Genomic DNA, 19,447 nt, shown 5'->3' with positions numbered 1-19,447 from the left:
CGGCGAGGGATACCTCGATGATGCGGCCCTTGAGAGTGTCGCTTTTGAGAGAGCCCGACAGGATACAGGCCATGTAGAATACGACTCACCCTTGCGCGATGGTTGGGACTAGTGATGGGAAAAGTCAGTCCACCATTGACGGACAATTCGTTTACTAACCTCCGCACGGTCATTTGGGTGGGGCCAATTGAGGTTCCGGTCGAAGGGCCAAACCTTCGCAAGAGCATCCCGGCTAGGTGAGTCCGAGTCGTTGACGAACGAGTCTGTCTGATAAAAAGGACTCTCGCGTTCAAGTCAGCATGAAGGAGATATAAGAAAAGAAACAAACTTGAATTTGAATGATGATCTGGCAAGTATCCGAATGCAATTTTCAGTACTTAGTAGTAAGAGCGATACTAACTGTTACGCGTGACACTGACTTGGACGAGCATTCCGAATCCGACAAATGCCGGATGAAATACCGAATCGGGACATTTCTCTTGGACGCGCTGATCAACGACGAAGGTAAGAATATATTCACTCTCAATTCAGTTTTATATCTACTGATCTATACTTAATACTAGCATGAACAACAACAACAATGTTAATGGAGGAGACGGGGACCAAAATCACGAGGTGCGTTGATCATTTTCTAAATATCCACTCACTGATTATCGTTCTACAGATACCCCGGCATCTTCTCCAGCACATCCCAAGGCCTCGGGAGGTAGTTTTCAGGCTGACAAGAGACCATCTAGTAAGTACGCGATCTCATTCGTTCGCTACAACGCTGAAATTGTCGAAGGAAATGATGTACAATACCTGGGCTGTCGCGCGACGCCGTGTGCGTCAACTAGTCTATCAGCCGGAGTTACCATTCCCTCCCTACCCGCTGCCTCCGGTCTGGCCAGACGACCTGCGCACGATGATGGTGCTCTGGGTTGCGAGGGAGCGTCGCATGTTCGAAATGGAGATGACTGAGCTTGAGCATATACTGGGACTCAGAGGTGCTGGGCGTTAGTGCTCATAGGTGAGTCGTTTCAAAACTTTATAAAAAAAACGGACTAACGAATTTCAGACCATACAGATGAAGGAGATTCGAGCGAAGAGGCCGAGAGTGTGATCGAGGGGCTGCATACATGGGATAGGATAGATGCATGATCGTGATATAGGATGTACTAAATACCTCTACGAAATTCTTCCAGTGGACAGGCGTGGCGTCGAGAGCTTCGAGTTAGTTTCGCCTGGCTGAGACGTACAGTGAAGGGCTTGTCGTACTGGCAAAACCGTTGAGTCAGTTAAGAACGTAAATTGACAGTTACTACTGGACCACCAGTGTCAGAAATAGAGGTCATTGTACGCTTCGTCGACCTCTTCTCTATCCTCCCCCCCTTCATGTTCCTCTTCTGACTCGTCTTTGCTAAGATCGTTTTCTGACTCATCTTCGTCAGGATTGTCATCCATATATTGCTCACCGGTATCTTTGCGGCCCTCACCATCGTTTGCGTCGTCCATTTCGGTTAGTACTGTTGACTCGTAGTCGTCAAAGCATTCTCTGACAATCTTCCGCAATTCTACAGGGTGTCCTATGCCTAAGTGCATATAACGCAAGAACATATCGCGATCAGCAAAACTAATTCACACAGTAAGATTCATTATTTAAATTACGAGAGGGCACCATGACTCACATCCCGACGTAATGTTCTTCCCAGTCATCTACCTCCTTGTTGGGACGTCCAAATGATGTTCCGCACCGCAGTGAGCTTACGCCTCGCCCTGAGGCAAATGCAGGAATCAAATGTACACCTCGAATCACTTGGCTCAGATTGAGGAATCCGAATGCATCATGATCAGATTCTTCTACAAACGCCACTTGGGAAGGCGAGCGCGCCGCATCCCAGACTGATAGTCCGACGGTGCTAGTGGTGCGAGCCACTTGACGAAGAGGACCTCTAGGTGCTGTTTCTCGGTTTGACCTTCGAGCCAGGTGTCCATGTGATAGATACCCAGTATGCGAGCGTACCAGTAAGGGTGTCTAGGGGTGGTTTCTCCCGAAAGAACCATAATATCCACGTATGTTCTGGGGTTGATGAGGTCGTATTCTCGCCTCATGTCGTAAGTCGTATAGTGCACCTGCATTGTGTGAACTGAGTAGATCGTACTGTTGGGAATTATGACCGAACTACGTTCCTTATCCGTGAATACGTGGTCGCAATGACTGACATCTAGATTATTCAGTCTGTACAAAATATGATCCTTCAATTTCGGAATAAAGCTCTAGAGCGGTCATAAGTGAACTGGCGGCCAGCTGAAGAAAAGTGGAATCGTCCCTTACCTTAGTGGCTGGGTCGCCATCGTGCATCTGGAGGAATAGGAACAATGAGACCGGATCATTTCGGTTGGTTGTGATGTAATGATGGCCTTTGAACGACGATGGAGCAAGAGAGTTGGGCGATTGGTAGTTGGAGGAGGAGATACCTGCTTCCATGGTGCGCCGTAGTACACGACGCCTGCATTCATGCTTCGCCAGCTGTTTTGAAGGATCAAGCTTGCTAGTTAGTGGATAAAAGGCTTTTAAGGCCCAGTGTGCCAGCTCTCCCTGAGTGATAAGATAATGTCAAACACGTCCTTAAGGGCTACAGAAGAGACTCACAATCTGAGTGGTAAAAGAATCTGTCGTTCCAAAGAGCTTGATAGTACGCACATAATCTCCCATTGTGTGGAACTTGTAAGTACTCAAATTGAACTTTTTCACCTTCGGTCCGCCAGATTCTCCAGAAATATTATTAGATTCAGCACGCTGCGCGAACCTTCGATTGTGAGCCGCCTTCTCTTTCGGCAATTCAACAGTGACAAAAGCAGCACAGGTGAAGTCGCGGAACTTCCGTAACTGCTTGGAGAGATCCTTGAATGTGTTCTCGAAGAGACACAAGGTCAACTCTGACTGGATTCTGAGCTTTGCAAGGGCATGCCACTGTGCAAATCTATATAAGAGAGATTGTACGATTGCGTCATGATCAGCGGGAAACAGCCCCTCGAACACAGGTATCACACACTGAAGAGAGGATATCAGCAATCCAGATAGATAAGTAAAGGTCAAGTGGAACAAACCTGCAAGATGTCTTCAAAATCTCGTGCCACAAGTCTTTTCATTTCAGATGTGTTGTTCACGAACATTCGGATCACCCCATTACCGAAAGATGGAACCTGATGGAATCTAGAGGATAGAGTTTGCTGCTTGTTACATGACCGATGCTGTATACAAACTTTACTTACCTCGAGTCTAGGATGGCGACTAGCTGATTTCCCTCCGGAAGCGCAGAAAGGATCCTGATGAGGTGGGTGAATAACGATTTCCAGGTACCCAGCTCACATTCATGCATAAAATCCACAATGAGCATTCGAAATGGATCAAGGCCTAGCGCTCCTAGCTTCTCCACAAATTTATTCTGTGAGTCACTCATCTGAGTCGATAAGAGAGAGCGATCGACAATCTGAGCTCACCATAACAGGCACCCACGAGCCCTCTCCAAGTATTTCCTCGACCTTGATACCATCGACAGTGTTGCCCCACTGATAAATATATTCGCGTGCTCTGACAATGTTACTTGTGATGTAGACTCGAAGATTTTTTAGACGGCTCTTCATGTCCTTATGGAGGCCTAAGGAAGTAAATGTATTCTTCGGTGTGAGGCAACGGGGGCACGGGCATAAGCCCATATCCTTGATAGTCGCAATTAAAACCCTGAAAGTCATTGAGTAATTGTCCATCATTGTAGATAGAATGCACTTTTCAGGGTAATCAGCTGAATAAGTAAATATCCGCGGAAATATCCTGCGTAACACACCATCTGCACATTTCAATACTATACCATGTCTGTATGCGTGAATAAACTCTCCGTCTAGTAAAATATCCCAGCATGCGTGGAACAATTCGTGCCGGCAGTGGGTGTGGAGGGTAGCCATCTGCTTTTAGATATGCGAGGCAAACTACTCAGAAGATCCTTGACCTTGTCAGGCAGCTGATGGGACAATATTGACAGCGATCCTTAAAGGTACAGCAGGAAAACTCACTGATGGTAGAAACCCTACCAGGTGGCATGCGCCGGACTTCGGTGCAGAGTGCGCGTACTTTGTAAGATTTCCAAAGTACAAATAAAGGGGCCAGGCCTTTGCCGTTCCGAAGTTTGCCAGATGCATGGCATCTAAAAAAACATAAGGCCAGCGATTACTCGCTCCAGTGTGCATCCAGGCTCCCTTGGAAGCTTTTGCAGCTCGTCTTGGGCATCCAACCAAGAGTCCGAGGTATACAACTCGTCGAATACTCGCTCTTGATGAGAGTCCAACGGATCCTTCCACATGCTCTTGAAGGGTGAGAGGTGAAACACATTAGCCTGGATATCCGCAAAAGCTGACTGAATGACTTCAACCAGGGGGCGAAAATGGAATCCAGGAACGGAAAAAAGTCTCGTATCATCCTTCGATTTCGTGGGGATGTTGATGGTGACATCGGCCTGGGTCCAGTCGTCTGGAAACTCGATCTTATTCTTGTTGGTGTCGTTGTCCAATTCCCGTAAACTCCTTTTCACCGAGAAGTCCTCCAGGTGTTTCAAGTCGAAGTCGTCTGCTAGTAATACTTCTTTCATGAGACGAGCAACTTCAGTCTCCGATTTCTTATTGCTCCCGGAATTCATCCAAGACATGACTCGATAGATCGTCATGTTGGGAAAAGGGTACGGAGGTGGGTGGATGCTTGTATCATTCTCTTGTTGAGCTTTTGGACACGTGCTTGAAAGTAACAAGGACGGGACAAATTTATCAGGCTCAAAGGATGGGCGACAGGGGTAAAGCCGGTATAGTCCGAGAGAATTAAAACTGGTCTGGAGTGTATCTCGCAAAGTTAAGAGAACTCTCCGGATCCTGGATTGAGGTGGGGCTGAACTTCGAGAAGGCAAAAATTCGACATTATCCGAGTGATTAGTGTCCTCGTCAGGAAGAGGAACATCCTCAAAACGTCTAGGTACTCGTCGCAGCCTAGGGAGTGAAGGTTCTTCTGAGAGCGAACAGCAGTTTTAACAAACAAGTTATTTGACCAAAGTGAATGTAAGGCGTACTTGAAACGTCGGTGTCCATTGCATTGTCAACACTGTCATGGGTATCAAAGTGAAGCTGCCGCTGCTCTGAGAGTTCAGGGCCCCGTTCACCAGTAGACGCGCCAGCTTGAGTCCATCTGCTTGATGGATCGCACAGAAAAATGGGTTTGGAGCAATGATCGCACTCCACATGAGGAATGGGCAATATTGTTGTCTAGAATTATGCGACAATTCAACTGTTCTATTCATGGGATGGACCAAAAAAATCAGCCACTTACCGAAGAACTGCTCGATTCTCCTCGCTGTGGTATTCCTGATGATGATCGTACCAGAGAAGCAGCTCTGGCAGCCTTCGTCCTTTCTTGTCGTTTCTGGCTGGCTAGGGTTCTAGATCGGTGGTAGAATTTGCATGATGCACGATGCCTAGAAAGACCTCGACTACTGTCAGCTGATTTCTCCCAGAGGCAGCCTGGGGCAGTGCATGAAACCATTGCGACGGCCAAGGCTAGTAGATTAACAAAGAGTAAAATAAGAACAAGCCGCAGTTTCTTGTGCATTCGTCAGACTCCGAGTTGATTGGTGGTTGAAGCAATACTAGTTTGAGTTCAGTAAGGTCACCTAACGGTATTCCTACGAGCTCTGAAAGTGAGCTCGATGCTACCTTTGCGACCATCTATGACTCTATGGTCAACAGACAACTGACTTTGAAAGACTGTGTACGGTCACGTGACCCTCGGGGTTCGGCCTCGTTTCCAGTGACTCGAGTCCGAAAGGTACTGCCGCGTCCTCAGAATGTTCAATATGATTGCCTTCAATGATACCCCAACTGTGATCCATGAAAAAGATAAAGAAAATATTTTGTTTTCAGTTTACTGGGGGATTGTACTGAGATCATCGTCGTTGGGCCAGTGATCCTTAAACTTTGCAAGACCGTCAGGGAGTGACAGACAGATCGTCCAACGTTCGAAGTAGTAGACATGCGGTGATGTGCCAAATTTTCACCTGGAATTTGGCAGAGAACACAAAAACGCTCTTTAGTCTGCGGCACTCGGTAAAATATGTTATAGTCCCATCAGTGTCCAATCACGTACGACTACACAAAAAATAATGAAAGAACAGCACTCACTGGATGGTCACGGTAGTAAGGCCATGGAATCTAGCAGTAGTAGTAGTAGACAAACAGTGTTAGATGGTGGAAACAAGTATGAAGGCAACATCCTTTTCCACGAGAATGCCTTCGATTTCACTTTCACTCGCCCTGCAGCATTCTTTGATGGCAGCGCTAGTGACTCTGGTAGGAGGCTGACAATATCTGAAAGTGTTAGACTCCCGCTTGACTATTCCTGAAATTATGATCCGTAACATAACATAACATAGGTTGTGTTATGTCTTTGGGGCAGGGGGCCTGCCAGATGGTTCACCACTAGATACCTATGATCGTGATGAGTTTTCAATCTAACATACTGCATACATTTCAAACATATAGCTATTTGTTGCACTGGTCTAGATCAATAACGGATTTACAACGATCTCAGACATACGCCACACAACAACGAACAAATTTCCAACTCCCAAGGTCTATAATATAATTAGTATTCAAATACACATGATCAGCGTAGTACCTCACATCAGCTATTGACATCGAACTTGCAGTGGGGGGACCCTCCCTCCGAATCCATCCTATTGTCCTTACCTTCTTCAGGCAGACCTAATTTGTGCGCAAAAGCCTCGAGGTGATCAAGCTGCACATCGGAAACCATGAAAGACGTCATATCGCAGCCATATGCGCCGATGTTGAAGTCTATATTGATATTGAGTTCTTTCGAGGTACGCCCTACCAAAAGCTTGTTGAAAGAGGAAGCTTCTGCGTCGCTACGAGCATATTCTAGAGCATCCTGCTCCAGCATCGTTTCAAGAAGCTTTGTGCGCTGAACTGATGATTCAATTTCCCAAGCCGTTGTCAGAACATGTAAGCACTTGGACTCACGGGTAGCTTGCATCGCAACAACGGCTTAAGCGATGGCCTTGCCAGACATGCCTCGCAAGCCACGCTCGAACAGTTCTTTACCCTAGTATCAAATGTTCATTATGGTGGAATTGTAGCATTGAAAGCTCACTTACCGCCTGAACATCAGCCAGAGTCATATCAGTCTCGCCAGAGTATTTTCCGACAGACTTGTGAAGAAACTGAAGCTCAATTGCGTTAGGCCCATGGCCACGGTGCGTGTCATAAGGTTTAAACTGTCTTTTTGCACGTTGCACGTAGTAAGACAAGTTTTTCGAGGGGGGGAGGTCTGGAAGAACAAAAAGTTCGTCTTCTGACGAATTATTTGTGACGTCCGAGTCAGATGATGGTGATGAGGATCGGCGACTCCTGAAGTGTTGGGATGACACTCTGAATCTCATTGGTATATGATCAGGACGATAGTAGTGTCGCCTGTCGCGATAAGAAGAGTTATGTTCACTGCCAGTGACCCGGCCACGTGTCTGAATGCCATCGGGCCAGAGTTGACAGGACAACTTGGAGTCCTCATCCTGACGAGTAGGACTGGGTTGTCCGGTAGAGCTTGGAGGAGTAAAACAGGGATGCATTTCTGGCTCGCCAGCCTGGAAATGCTCCATAGCTGGTTGTTATTCAACAAGTTGTTGATGCATGTTGGAGGACGTCGGGTGAAAGTTGGACGAACACAGATTCCACTAGGCTAGTGTGTGACTGGAAAACCCTCCCAGTTGGGGCATTGGTCACGATGTATTAATTTCCCTGAGTGGAGTTTGAACCCGGACGTTTCATGGTAGTGAAACTTAGATGTTTCGTTGGAGAAACTCGACTAAAATGGCACTTGGTGGGCGTGGTTTGGCGCTCAACGTAAATGATAACAAACATATTGTTATCCTCGCCGCATTTGGGCAAAACTTACTAGTACAGACCTGTGCTGCCTGCCCCTCAATGTTCAACGTGCAACTCGTTAATTAATTTGAAACTCGAACTTACCTTCTACTAGAATCTAACTTCGTGTTCGCACCGTGATTGCTGAGGTCCCCAAGACTAAGGCTATTGCCAAACTGATTGCGTAAAAGTAAGGTTCAATCAAACACGTGCAGCCGCCAGGGTGACTCAGATTGGTTTGTCTTGGACTTGAAGCTTGAAGGCCAGTTTACTTCAATCGATTAGAAGACTCCTAAATATCCTTTAGATTGAAATCTAGCCCAGGATCTGGGTAAGTTCGAGTCTTACTGCGGTCACCACCGGATGCCACCGCATCAATTGATTTCCGACCGATTGAATCGAAAGAATCTCTGGGCGGCCACCCACCGTGGCTTCACAGAGTTGTTGGACTGCGACCAGTTAGTATTAAATCGCTGTCATGTGTCTGACTCTTCACGGCCTTCCAGATCGCTACCGTATGGTGACCGTAACTAATATCACAATACTGACTATCATATTTCAGAGACTCTAAAAGTTGGTGTTTATTGTCACTCGGCGGGTCGCGGAGGCTCGCCAGAACTAAGCGGTTCTCTAAGAAGCAATGGCTATTGAATGGTCGAACCTTATAATGTTCGATGATCGATTGTCGATAACCAGTCATGACGGTAAGTCACACATGTAATATGCCTCGTTGTCATTATCCTCATTATGAGTATCTGACAGCAGGGAGTCCGGTTAGCGATTCATATGCGACTGCGGCTGAGAGACTGACTGTACAGGGGCTTGTCTAAGGAGAGTCACTAGTATCAGTGAGTAATGTTAAATATCAAACTTTCGTATTCGGTACTGAGTCAGTTTGTCTTCGAGTCTCCGCACCACTGCCGTTGTCCTCTGGCAGGCTGTGACCATGATTCCTCCAGTCTCAGATCAAGTTGTACGTCGTCAGGAACTTACTGATGATAGCTACAGCAGCTATCAGCCACCTCCAGACTCAGATTCCGAGATGTCATGGTGGTGTGAAGAAATGATGAACCTGCTGGTGATGGAAGGCTGGTCTGAGTCGTTGGACATGCCAGCCCCGCTGGGCATCATACCACCGCTCCATGAACACGAGTCAGACCCCCACAGTAATTCAACTCCTGGGCCTAGTCAAGCTCATCACACCCCCGCGGAGACCCCACTATCCATCGAAGAATTCATGGCCATGATCATGAGTTTTGACGCAACCGCCGGTGCCACTGAGGCTGAAGTCGCAGCCGCAGCCCCACATCTGCACTCCCGCTTGTCGAATGTATGCTTATTGCATCAGGTTGACCCACCGCCGCTACCCAGAATTCAATACACCCCTTACGAAATTCTCGACAGGCCTGACATTCATCGTGGCAAGCATTGCCTCACTGACGATGTCGAAAATCACGCTGGACCGTCACAGCACAGCCCGATGCTAGGTGTGCCGCCTCCTGCAGTACCATTACTAGCCATTCCAGTACCACCTCCTGCAGTACCATTAGCCATTCCAGTACCACCTCCTGCAGCACCATTGTCTACAACGTCTGAGTCATTGCCCTCACTTGCTGTGCCGATCGGACTTGGGAACCTCGTACCCCAGGTGAAATTGAGGGCCAAACAGTGCATGAAACAGTCGATGTTCGACGACTCGTTTCTACTTTCAGCCCAGAAAAGATCGGAAAAGGTGCTTGCCAGTCTCATTGCCGTCATATCCACATTCAATAATCGTAAGTCTCTCACAATGTTCATTTTAAACTGACAACTGATCATATTGAGAATAGCTGAACTTGTTCTGTGGTCCCTCGGGAGTGAGGCCAAAAAGGACGCAGACAAAATTGGTGAGACTGCCAAGTACCTGAGGAAACAGGTCAAGGATATAGTTCGGACGGCGGTTTTATTTGGCTACGATTTAAACGACGCGTTGGCAACCCAAACGCAGGAAGAGATGGAGGTTACCATCAGAAACCTTCTGCAAGGTGACACATTCCTAAACGGAGATATCAAGGTAAGTCTGGCATTCTTTTCTCTTTTCGAGGCCAGTAATGCTCATGGGCTTTACCATCAGGTGGGGGGACAGACTATACTCGGCATGCCCTTCGGGAACAGAGTAGTGCGGCATTTCATGCAGCACATACTGTTCTACCAACTTAACCTCCAGCAATACATCAGCCCTAGCTGAAATCTCGGGGCATTATTTGCTTTCATCGGGACATTATTTGAGTGGGCGTTGAGAGAACTGTCGACTGGCGTTTTCATCCCAAGTGACTTTGACTTGTCCCACGCCAGGGTAGCTTTCGACAACAAGTTAAGTAGTCTTTACAAGTCGATGAGCAGTGATGTACATAGTGCCCTCGTTGCAGACATCTACGCTCAAAGGGGATCATCATCTTAGGGGAGCAGAGCCATCAGTATTACGAACCGCCTGTATTTAGTACCTCCTGAATGTTTGATGTTGCTGACGATCACGAAGGTCGAGGATCGACTTATGCACTCAACGACTCGTGTCACAGTCAGTAAATCAGAAAACAAATTCGGGGATTAGATAAGTTGGCATACTCACCCTGGCAAAGTTTCGCCTATCATTGATTCATATCCGAACCTCAAAAATCAAATGACTGCGATATGTGCAGCAGCCCGGATAGAAGTTTGTCCATCCAGAATCGACGGAAAATAACAATAACCTTTGTTGCTTCAACATCGCACATGTCACCTCTCAGGACGCTCCCGCTACTACTATCTGTGACCAAAGTTTGAGGAGGATTCCTGCAGTCAGAGCCTCGGCCCAGATCTACAAGTCCAGCTGAGTTTAAACACCGCTCGATGACAAAGCTCAGCGCTTCAACGCTTCTGAAACGGTCATCTTACCATCATTGCGCCAGAGTTGCAATATCTGACGTGACCTCATTTTCATATCATTATATCACAGCTACTCCCAAATCGATAGGCCAGATTCTATTTTACCCTCGTGACTGCTGTGTAAGGCGACTGGTCACAAGACCACCTTGCAATGCACTCAATATTGCTGATTAGCACCTCCTGCATGCCTGCCAATGGTAGGCCAGCTTGGTTTCACATGGTTCGATCAGATGTTGCATCCAATATCTGCACTCCGGGCAAGGCTTTGCCATACTGTTATCCGATGGTATATAATCTCCTCTTCACCAGGATGCCTCCTCTTCCAGCTTCCAAAGTCATAGAACACTAATACCGCATCCCCCATGTATTATTCAACTCGTCCTCGATGGGATATCCCTGATCCCAACACCTTCCCTCCAGCTTTGCACAATGCTCGCTACAAGGGGTGACCAAACCCTCCAATACAGCTTCCCCATGTCGCTGCGCCTTCGTTCAAGAAGCCTGCTGAACGGCACGTCAGATTTGACCTCAACACCCCGTTAAACTGTCGTCCCGTTGATGGTAACGCTATTCATACCCATAAGCAACTACTCATGCTCCACATGTGGCTATCTGTCTCAACCATGACTCTGGTGACAGCCTGTGGCACAACCAATTAACTAGTAGCAGCCATGGGCACAGTGTCAGCCGCGACACATGCGGCCGCGGCGCGCCGACCAATGACTGTGGGTCATGTGGCATGTTGTGACCATGAGATTGGTAGGATGGGTCAGATGTCTCGGATGAGTCTCGGGTCCTCTCGTCATGGTGGCAAGTACATTTTCATTGCTTTCGAGTTGACACATTAACTCACGTCTACGAATAATCATTTTCATAGATTTCATTACTACGGGTCTCAATGAACTGTGTCTCCTACAGGAGCCCTTGAATGAACCTGTTCTGCAAAAAGCTTAATTTGGTTGCGGTTTTGCTTTGGTTTTACCACCAAGCATGGCAAGGGTACTGCAGACGTTTATCTTGTTCCCCTTTGCGATTTTATGTTACTTCACCACGCTAGCCTTCTTCGTCTACGTAGACGCCCCAAATACAACCCAGGAGTCACCATCACCGTTACAGCAAGATTGATCCCACCCAATCATAACCGACTGCACTGGCTACATGCATCCAACATTTGGCTTCACAGTTTCAAGCCCTACCGAGACATGAACCGAGCATCACACCTCTCCAACAAACTTTCAAGCTCAAGTCTTACGTCTCATCACTGCTCACCTTATGGCTTGCCCTAGACTAGTATGAGGTATCTGCATGACTATAGTGCGTCTTAATTGTTCATCCCCGTCACATCAGTAAAACCTCACTTTTATTTTTGGTGATGAATCCTAATTTATCCTAATTTTCTCACTTTAACCGGGTTTGAGGAGCCATTGGGGTGACATGAAAGAGACAGCGGAAAATTTGAGAAAAAGGCCACTCGCCCTCTGAATTCTACTTTATTGCTCTTAAAAGTCACTTACTAGGCATTGACCGACAAAAAAAGCAGTAATAATAGCACAAACGGCGTCACATTGTCCAATACAAAGTACAAAACATTGGTTAAAATGGAGTAAATGGCGACGTGAAGTGTGAAAAAGTGGTCAAAATAGGAAGAAAGGGCAGTGATTGTAAGAGCGAAAATGAATGTAAAACGAAAGAATTGAAGGAGATTAAAGGATATGAAATGCGGATAATGAAACACAAAACGAGCAAACCGGGGCGATGGTGGGATAGGCAAAATGCAATGGTTTGAAGACGGGCGCTGCACAATTGGAAACTTGCAGTGAGCAGTGCAGAAATGACATCTATAGAATGATATCAGCTCGTCAATAAAGGAAAAAAAGAATCAATCTTTGTTACCACAGGATGGCGCGGATGTCAACGGCCTCTGAGCCATCATCATCAGTGCGAAAGTACTTCTGGAGGCCGACACTGCCCGATTTCTTCAGCAATTTCCGAGCCGTTAATGTTGTGGTCCTCATGTAGTCGTCTCCTTTCGCCTTGATAGCAACCACATATGATGCAGTTACTGATCCCCAGTTGTTGATGGAGAAGGCATTCTCGGTAGTGCTATCCTTGCCGGTGGCCTTGTTGAAGGTCTTTGGTGTCCGCAGCTTGCGCTTCATTTGTGCAGGACCCAGATCTAGGGTGTCCACATCAATGTCAATGGCATTGACACGGAGACGTTTGATGGCGCGCTCGAGCTGTAGAATTATCAGTAATGTTACTTGAATGTACAGAGTACTTACTGAAGCTGCACAAATGCCAATAACACCAGTCATCCCGACGACAGACAGCACATATGTTTTAAGTGCGGGGACTTCAACATGCCCGAGAATGGCGTGAAGATGAGCGGTTGCGAAGAGCTGCAACATGAATGGAGACCGGAAGGCTTGCATCGGGTCTAGGTTTTCCATGTCCTCATAAATGAAAGCGAAGTCCTCCAGAAGCGCGTCAGCAAGTGTTTCTGGATCAGTGTCAGCATTCCTAGTGAAAAAATCCATCATACTAGCCAGTCCCGTTGATCCAAAATTGCTGCGCCACTCTGCGAGACGTTGGATGGCCTGATTGAGATTGTAACCGTTAGTAATAGTGACAGAAAAAAAATGCGACTTACAACGCCAAAGACAGACCCTTGAGCGGTCACCTTGTAATCAAGATCTGATTCTTCTGAATATACGACATCATAAATGGATTGGAGTGCCTCGACCAGAGGAGCGTCTAAGAATTGCCAGAGGTCATTTTGACTCCCGGCCCACAGGTAAAGTGTTGGGAGGAACTGCTTCGGCCACCGTTGATCTTGGCAATGAGGAGGGAGATGATAGTTTCGGTAGCTCGAGCGCGTCTTGTATTGCTTCTCAATCCAATAGCCAGGTGGGGCTGTGAGCGTTAGTTGCGCGGTGCTGGCATCAATGTCCTCTTCAATTTTCACCTTCTTTGCAGGTGGTTGCATCTTTGTGGTGGCCAACTGGGAGACAGCAATGGCAGTCTGTCAGAGAATATAAGTTGTGATAATCATCAATAAAATAAGCTTACCGAAGAGGTCAAATGCACAGCTGTCTTCGTTGTATTGGCCATTGCGACAGGGCCTGAAGGGACATCAATAACCTCAACATCTGATGTATCCTCGTAGGGGGTACTCTCCAAGACAAGGGTGGAGGATTTGGTGTCTGCAAGCTTGCGCTTCTTACTCCGATGGAACAAGATTCCATTGCTTAGGCTGCTGTCACTGTCCACCGCCTTGGACATCCTGGCATCTTTGCCCTCAAACAAATTGTCCTCCAGGTCCACCAATGCATCGTCCAGGTCCATTGGTGCGTCGATATCAATATCCTGTAAGTCCTCTGTTGAAGACAGCGCATCCTCAGGCATTGCATCTGAGGTAATCTATATAATTGGCTTTGTGCATTAGAATTAGAATTTATTACAAAACATCTAGTACGCACCCTAAGTGAAGACTGCTTCCCCTTCGTCTTTTGAATGAAGGCATCCAAACATTCCTGAGAATCATCCGACTCGTCATCAAAGCGGCCAACAAGAGCCTTGGGAGCATCAGATGCATTAGCTAGAGCAGGGGGGGCCTTAGATTTGGAGGACTTGGTAGTTATGGCCAAACCTGATGTAGCGCAGGAACTGGATAAAGCACTGCTTGGTGGCCCATGCGCCAATGACAAAGCTGAGGCAGTGGTACGAGTCTTAGAAGCGCTGGAAGTTTTGAGTAGTTCGGTTGTGTCTGGTGAAATATCAGAAATCCAACCATCAACGCGCTTTATCAATGAAAACTTGGGGTTGGTCCTGAATTTTGAGGTCAAGTTAAGAAAAAAAAGAGTCAATTCAGTCAGCATCAACATCGTGGTTTTGATCAGAACAAAAAGACACACGTTGCTGTAGAAGACTTTCCTTTCTTGTCGCCAACACGTGGCCCCTGAATTAACTCAACCTTTCCTGTGAGTGAGCCTCGTGCATTGTTGATTGCGTCCTTCAGAGATGTTTTGACGGCCCTCTGGTTCTTCTTCTTTGTTCCATCCTCAATGTTGGTGTCCTGGCTGCTTTCTTCTTGGTCCTCGACGCCGGTACCAGCCTTGGGTGAGTCAGTATTCATGATACTAGTAACACCAGCGCTTCCTGCTGCCAGGAGCTTCTTACTGGTTTGGCAGGCACTACTTTTTTCTTGACAGGGCGAGCATGGGGTTTGACTGGCTTTGGTTTAGTCACCACGCCTTGTTCCTCTGCCTCCTCCATCACCATCTGCATTGCAGCAAGCCACTGCAGCCCCTCGACTGCAGCCCGCTCTTGAGCTTGGTGGGCTTCCTCAAGGATTTTGTCGTCCTCTGCTTTCTGGGCCTTGCTACGTCGCGGAACTCGTCCTTGCACTGGCAGGTCTGGCAAGCCTGGGTGTTTGAACTTATTGTCTCGGCGAGTGCGGATTCCCTCAGTGATATCGGACATAATTGCTGACAAGTAGCAGATTAAATGAGTGCTGCAGCAAGCTTGAGATGGGTGAAAAAAATGTCAAGGACAACGTGTAGTTGAAGTTTGACTGCGAATTTGTAAGTTCCTTACTTAAATCAACCCGAAACTTTAAAGGTTCAATTCGTCAGTCTAGTCATTTACAGCGTCCTTTGCAACTGGGTCCGCATGTGTACTGAATTGTCCTTAATTGACGTAAGTTTGCTGTCTTTCTTTTCAACTTTGCTGTTTGCTAGAGCTCTCACCTTTCAACGCGCAGATTTCCAAGCTAACATAGGCAATCCTTCCACCTTTGAACACACAGATTTCCTATTGGTGATTTTTCCTCTTTTCAATGTGCCAGAGCTACTAGTACTGACAATCCTTCACCTTTCAACGCGTGAACCGCCAGAACTAATACTGGCAGTCCTTCCGGTGTGTGAACCACCAGAGCTAATACTGGTAATCCTTCCGCCTTTCAACACGCAGATCTCTGATTGGTGAGTTTTCCACCTTTCAATGTACAAATCGCCAGAACTGAACATCATTCTAGTCTAGTATTGCTGCAATGCCCGATAACATTCCACGGAGTCAACTACGCCGTCGTGACCATAGTTCGCTCCAACTACCATGTAGAAGTTGTCCAAGGTGGTTCAAAACTATCGCCGGGCGAACAAAACATCGCATTTCAGCACATCCCATCCCGCCAGTACTACCTCAGGACAACCACCAACGCTCTCCGGAACCCATCATACCAGAGTCCCGTCTGCCAAGCCCACAGCCTCATGTCGACCACAATATCGACATGGATGTGGATGAAGGATATGCCGACTTGGAGCACCAACATCAACCATCGCCTCAACCAAACATTGATACAGAATTTGTTGGGCCTGGGGATCACCTGTATTGAAACTATCATACAGGTCTCAATGGTAAGTTCATTCGCATGATTCTGTCACTGTGGCTGAATGTGATTACAGCCAGACCATGCAACACGGATGGTATATTCCTCCTCCCTGGCACTCCGCCCCCACCTTTGGAGAACGTAGCAACTGGCGACTGGACACCCTTTCGCAATCGTACAGAATTCGAAACGGCAGAGTTCCTGTATACGCAAAATCAGATGCCGGCAGGTCAAATCAACCGGTTGCTGGATTTATGGGCGTCTACCCTTGCGAAACATGGCGACAAGCCGCCATTCGCAGATCATCGTGATCTGTACGACATCATCGATAATTCACCATTTGGGGACGTGAATTGGCAAAATTTTACAGTAACTTACGATGGTGAGAGACCTGAAGATGGTACCAAGCCGTGGATGGACGACAAATATGAAGTCTGGTTTTGTGACCCACGTGAAGTCATGCGCAATATGCTTGCAAATCCAACATACGCCAGTGGAAGGATTTTATGTCTGGTGACTGGGCATGGGATCAGGCAGTAAGTGCAGTCTTCATCCTGTAATGACTGCTAATTCTGTATGTAGGATGAAATAGCTAAGGACCCGAGCACGCTCGGCTCTATGTTTGTCCCTGTCATCCTTGGCAGTGACAAAACAACAGTTTCAGTCGGGACAGGTAATAATGAGTATTATCCGCTATACACCTCAATTGGGAACATTCGCAACAATGTTTGACGAGCCCATCGTGATGGAGTAGCAGTCATTGGCTTCCTTGCTATGCCGAAAAGTGCGTCGTGGTGCGGGCTTCTACAATAATGACTAACTGATTTTTACAGCTACAAAGGAACATGCTACCGAGGCAGTGTTCCGAAAATTCCGTCAACAGCTGTTCCATTCGTCACTCTCCAAGATTCTCAACACGCTGAAACCAGGCATGACAACCCCCGAAGTCACTTGTTTTGGAGACAGTCACTACCGTCGGGTTATATACGGACTAGGGCCATACATAGCAGATTATGAGGAACAAGCGCTGTTAGCATGTATCGTGCGTGGTTGGTGCCCTAAGTACGTTTTTGTCATCTAGTATGTATCTTTGTATAAGTTACAATTTTTTTTGCAGATGTATGGCATCTCGCGAGGATCTCGACGAAGATGTGTTACGTCGTTGTCGCGAATACACAGAAGCACTCGTTCAAGAAGGTTCCTTAGGTGACCTGTGGGATGACTTTGGAATAGTCGGGGAACTTGTAGTATGTGAATCAGAGCACTCCTTGCAGCACCGTTCTTAATGATCTTATTTTAATAGGCATTTACGAACGACTTCCCCAGAGCTGACATCCATCAGATGATCTCACCGGATATTCTCCATCAACTCGTCAAAGGAGCATTCAAGGACCACCTCGTCGAATGGGTCGAGAAATACCTCAGACACACGCATACGAAATGAAAGGCGGATCAAATTATGGATGATATTGATTACAGGTAAGCTTGACCGCATTTAGACTACATAACATTACTCATTGTCTTAGAATTGCTGCTGTCGCCTCATTTTCAGGCTTGAGACAATTTCCTCAGGGACGTGGCTTCAAGCAATGGACAGGAGATGATTCGAAGGCCCTGATGAAGGTAATTCATCAATTTAGTCATGCTATGGTCGCAGAACTTATTAATTCTTCAGGTCTACTTGCCTGCCATCGAGGGTCATGTACCCGTAGATGTCGTGCGCACCTTTCGTGCACTTCTCGAATTTTGTTACCTAGTCCGTCGTAACATAATCACAGAAGACACTCTAGTCGAAATCGAAGACGCTCTCTCACGCTTTCACCATTACCGTAACATCTTCAGGACGACAGGAGTGGTTCCTACCTTTTCCCTACCTCGTCAACATTCACTCAAGCACTATGTCCAAAACATACGATTGTTTGCTGCACCGAACGGCCTCTGCTCATCAATTACTGAAAACAAGCACATCAAAGCGGTCAAGGAGCCATGGAGACGATCCAGCCGTTATAATGCACTTGGTCAAATACTTGTGACCAACCAACGGCTCGACAAACTTTCTGCAGCACGAGCTGACTTCACACGTCGGGGAATGTTAACTGGTACTTGCCTCTCAGTAACTATGGACGCCTTGGGTGGGTAAACAGTTCGTGAGATATCCTATATACTAATGTGCACAATAGTACCCGCACAGCAGATCAATGAACTTGATGAAAATGTGCCGGCACCAGCACCTCTGCTGATCGGCATCGATGAGGACCTGGAAATTGATGATGGTCCGACGGTTCTACAAGCTTATGTCCAGCTGGCGAAAACACGCCGTAAGACTTCTTTTTCTTCCTTTTGAATGTCCTAATAAACTATGTACAGAGGGCAAAAAACGTGCTCAAACTATTCCTGCACTTGCCGAAGAACTCAATATTCCTAGTCTACCTGACCTCCTCAGACGCTTCTTATTCCAACAGTTGCATCCTAAAGATCCTCGCGACCCATCTAATATACCCCTCGCCGAATGTCCCCTCTATCTTAGCAAAATCTCGGTCTTCAATTCTGCATCATCACGATTCTATGCGCCAAGTGATTTGAGCGGGATCGGTGGTATGCGTGTTGAACACATTCGTTCTTGCCCCATCTGGCAGAACGAGTACCAGCGCCATGACTGTGTTTTCGTCAACACAGACTCCAGTTTGCCTGGCATGCAAGGCCTCGAAGTCGCCCGTGTTCGTGCATTTTTCTCATTCAGGTACCGGGGCAGGTTATATCCCTGCGCTCTAATAAGCTGGTTCGACAAAGTTGGCGACGCCCCAGATGAAGATACAGGAATGTGGATAGTTCGTCCTGGATTTGGAGCAGACAGTGCTCCAGGGTACGCGGTCATTCATATTGACTCTATTTATCGTGCTGCGCATCTTATTCCCATGTATGGCGTGCAATTTGTGCCCCGGGAGCTCAAATTTTATCATTCATATGACGCATTTCAAGCCTACTATGTGAACAAATACGCTGATCACCACGCATTCGAGATTGCATTTTGACTTCACTTTGTTTTGGATACTAGCGTGTAGCTACTTAAACACAATTTGACTATATACTACTATTTTCGTTCTGAACGTGCCTTATTTCCCTTTGCACCGACAATTTCACTTAGCCACTCTGTGGCGCCTTTGAGAAAATTCAGGACACCCAATTAACACTCCTTAT

At 47.0% G+C, this 19,447-nt stretch overlaps 5 protein-coding genes across 5 annotated transcripts; 3 read left to right on the top strand and 2 right to left on the bottom strand.

The window, feature by feature from the left end:
- Nucleotides 1-445: 445 nt before the first annotated feature.
- Nucleotides 446-1,140, top strand: F5891DRAFT_1184538 (uncharacterized protein; the record flags this gene model as incomplete). The annotated part of the gene is made up of 5 exons (XM_041366451.1): nt 446-504; nt 564-615; nt 665-736; nt 785-995; nt 1,058-1,140. 5 exons carry the CDS (start codon nt 446-448, stop codon nt 1,138-1,140), a joined length of 477 nt encoding a protein of 158 aa, XP_041229906.1.
- Nucleotides 1,141-6,005: 4,865 nt separating this feature from the next.
- On the bottom strand, nt 6,006-7,694 carry F5891DRAFT_977192 (uncharacterized protein; the record flags this gene model as incomplete). Its single annotated transcript, XM_041376678.1, has 9 exons — nt 6,006-6,111; nt 6,164-6,165; nt 6,199-6,228; nt 6,254-6,409; nt 6,537-6,575; nt 6,631-6,650; nt 6,766-7,000; nt 7,060-7,134; nt 7,194-7,694. 9 exons carry the CDS (start codon nt 7,692-7,694, stop codon nt 6,006-6,008), a joined length of 1,164 nt encoding a protein of 387 aa, XP_041229905.1.
- Nucleotides 7,695-8,599: 905 nt separating this feature from the next.
- F5891DRAFT_977191 (uncharacterized protein) lies at nt 8,600-10,186 on the top strand (the record flags this gene model as incomplete). The annotated part of the gene is made up of 5 exons (XM_041376677.1): nt 8,600-8,663; nt 8,778-8,807; nt 8,919-9,734; nt 9,789-10,012; nt 10,073-10,186. The coding sequence occupies 5 exons, from the start codon at nt 8,600-8,602 to the stop codon at nt 10,184-10,186; spliced, it is 1,248 nt and encodes a 415-aa protein (XP_041229904.1).
- Nucleotides 10,187-12,752: 2,566 nt separating this feature from the next.
- F5891DRAFT_977190 (uncharacterized protein) lies at nt 12,753-15,345 on the bottom strand (the record flags this gene model as incomplete). Its single annotated transcript, XM_041376676.1, has 7 exons — nt 12,753-13,100; nt 13,146-13,460; nt 13,514-13,885; nt 13,933-14,283; nt 14,343-14,691; nt 14,778-14,977; nt 15,043-15,345. The coding sequence occupies 7 exons, from the start codon at nt 15,343-15,345 to the stop codon at nt 12,753-12,755; spliced, it is 2,238 nt and encodes a 745-aa protein (XP_041229903.1).
- Nucleotides 15,346-16,130: 785 nt separating this feature from the next.
- On the top strand, nt 16,131-19,281 carry F5891DRAFT_1126693 (uncharacterized protein; the record flags this gene model as incomplete). The annotated part of the gene is made up of 13 exons (XM_041364118.1): nt 16,131-16,248; nt 16,326-16,705; nt 16,744-16,785; nt 16,832-16,922; nt 16,986-17,033; nt 17,083-17,311; nt 17,367-17,496; nt 17,553-17,657; nt 17,697-17,728; nt 17,776-17,872; nt 17,925-18,381; nt 18,430-18,522; nt 18,617-19,281. The coding sequence occupies 13 exons, from the start codon at nt 16,131-16,133 to the stop codon at nt 19,279-19,281; spliced, it is 2,487 nt and encodes an 828-aa protein (XP_041229902.1).
- Between the last annotated feature and the right edge of the window lie 166 nt (nt 19,282-19,447).

Source organism: Suillus fuscotomentosus (genome assembly GCF_016647785.1).
Source record: "Suillus fuscotomentosus strain FC203 chromosome Unknown F5891scaffold_10, whole genome shotgun sequence".
In the NCBI taxonomy this organism is placed as follows: Eukaryota; Fungi; Basidiomycota; class Agaricomycetes; order Boletales; family Suillaceae; genus Suillus; species Suillus fuscotomentosus.
This window is presented reverse-complemented; position numbering and strand designations above follow the sequence as displayed.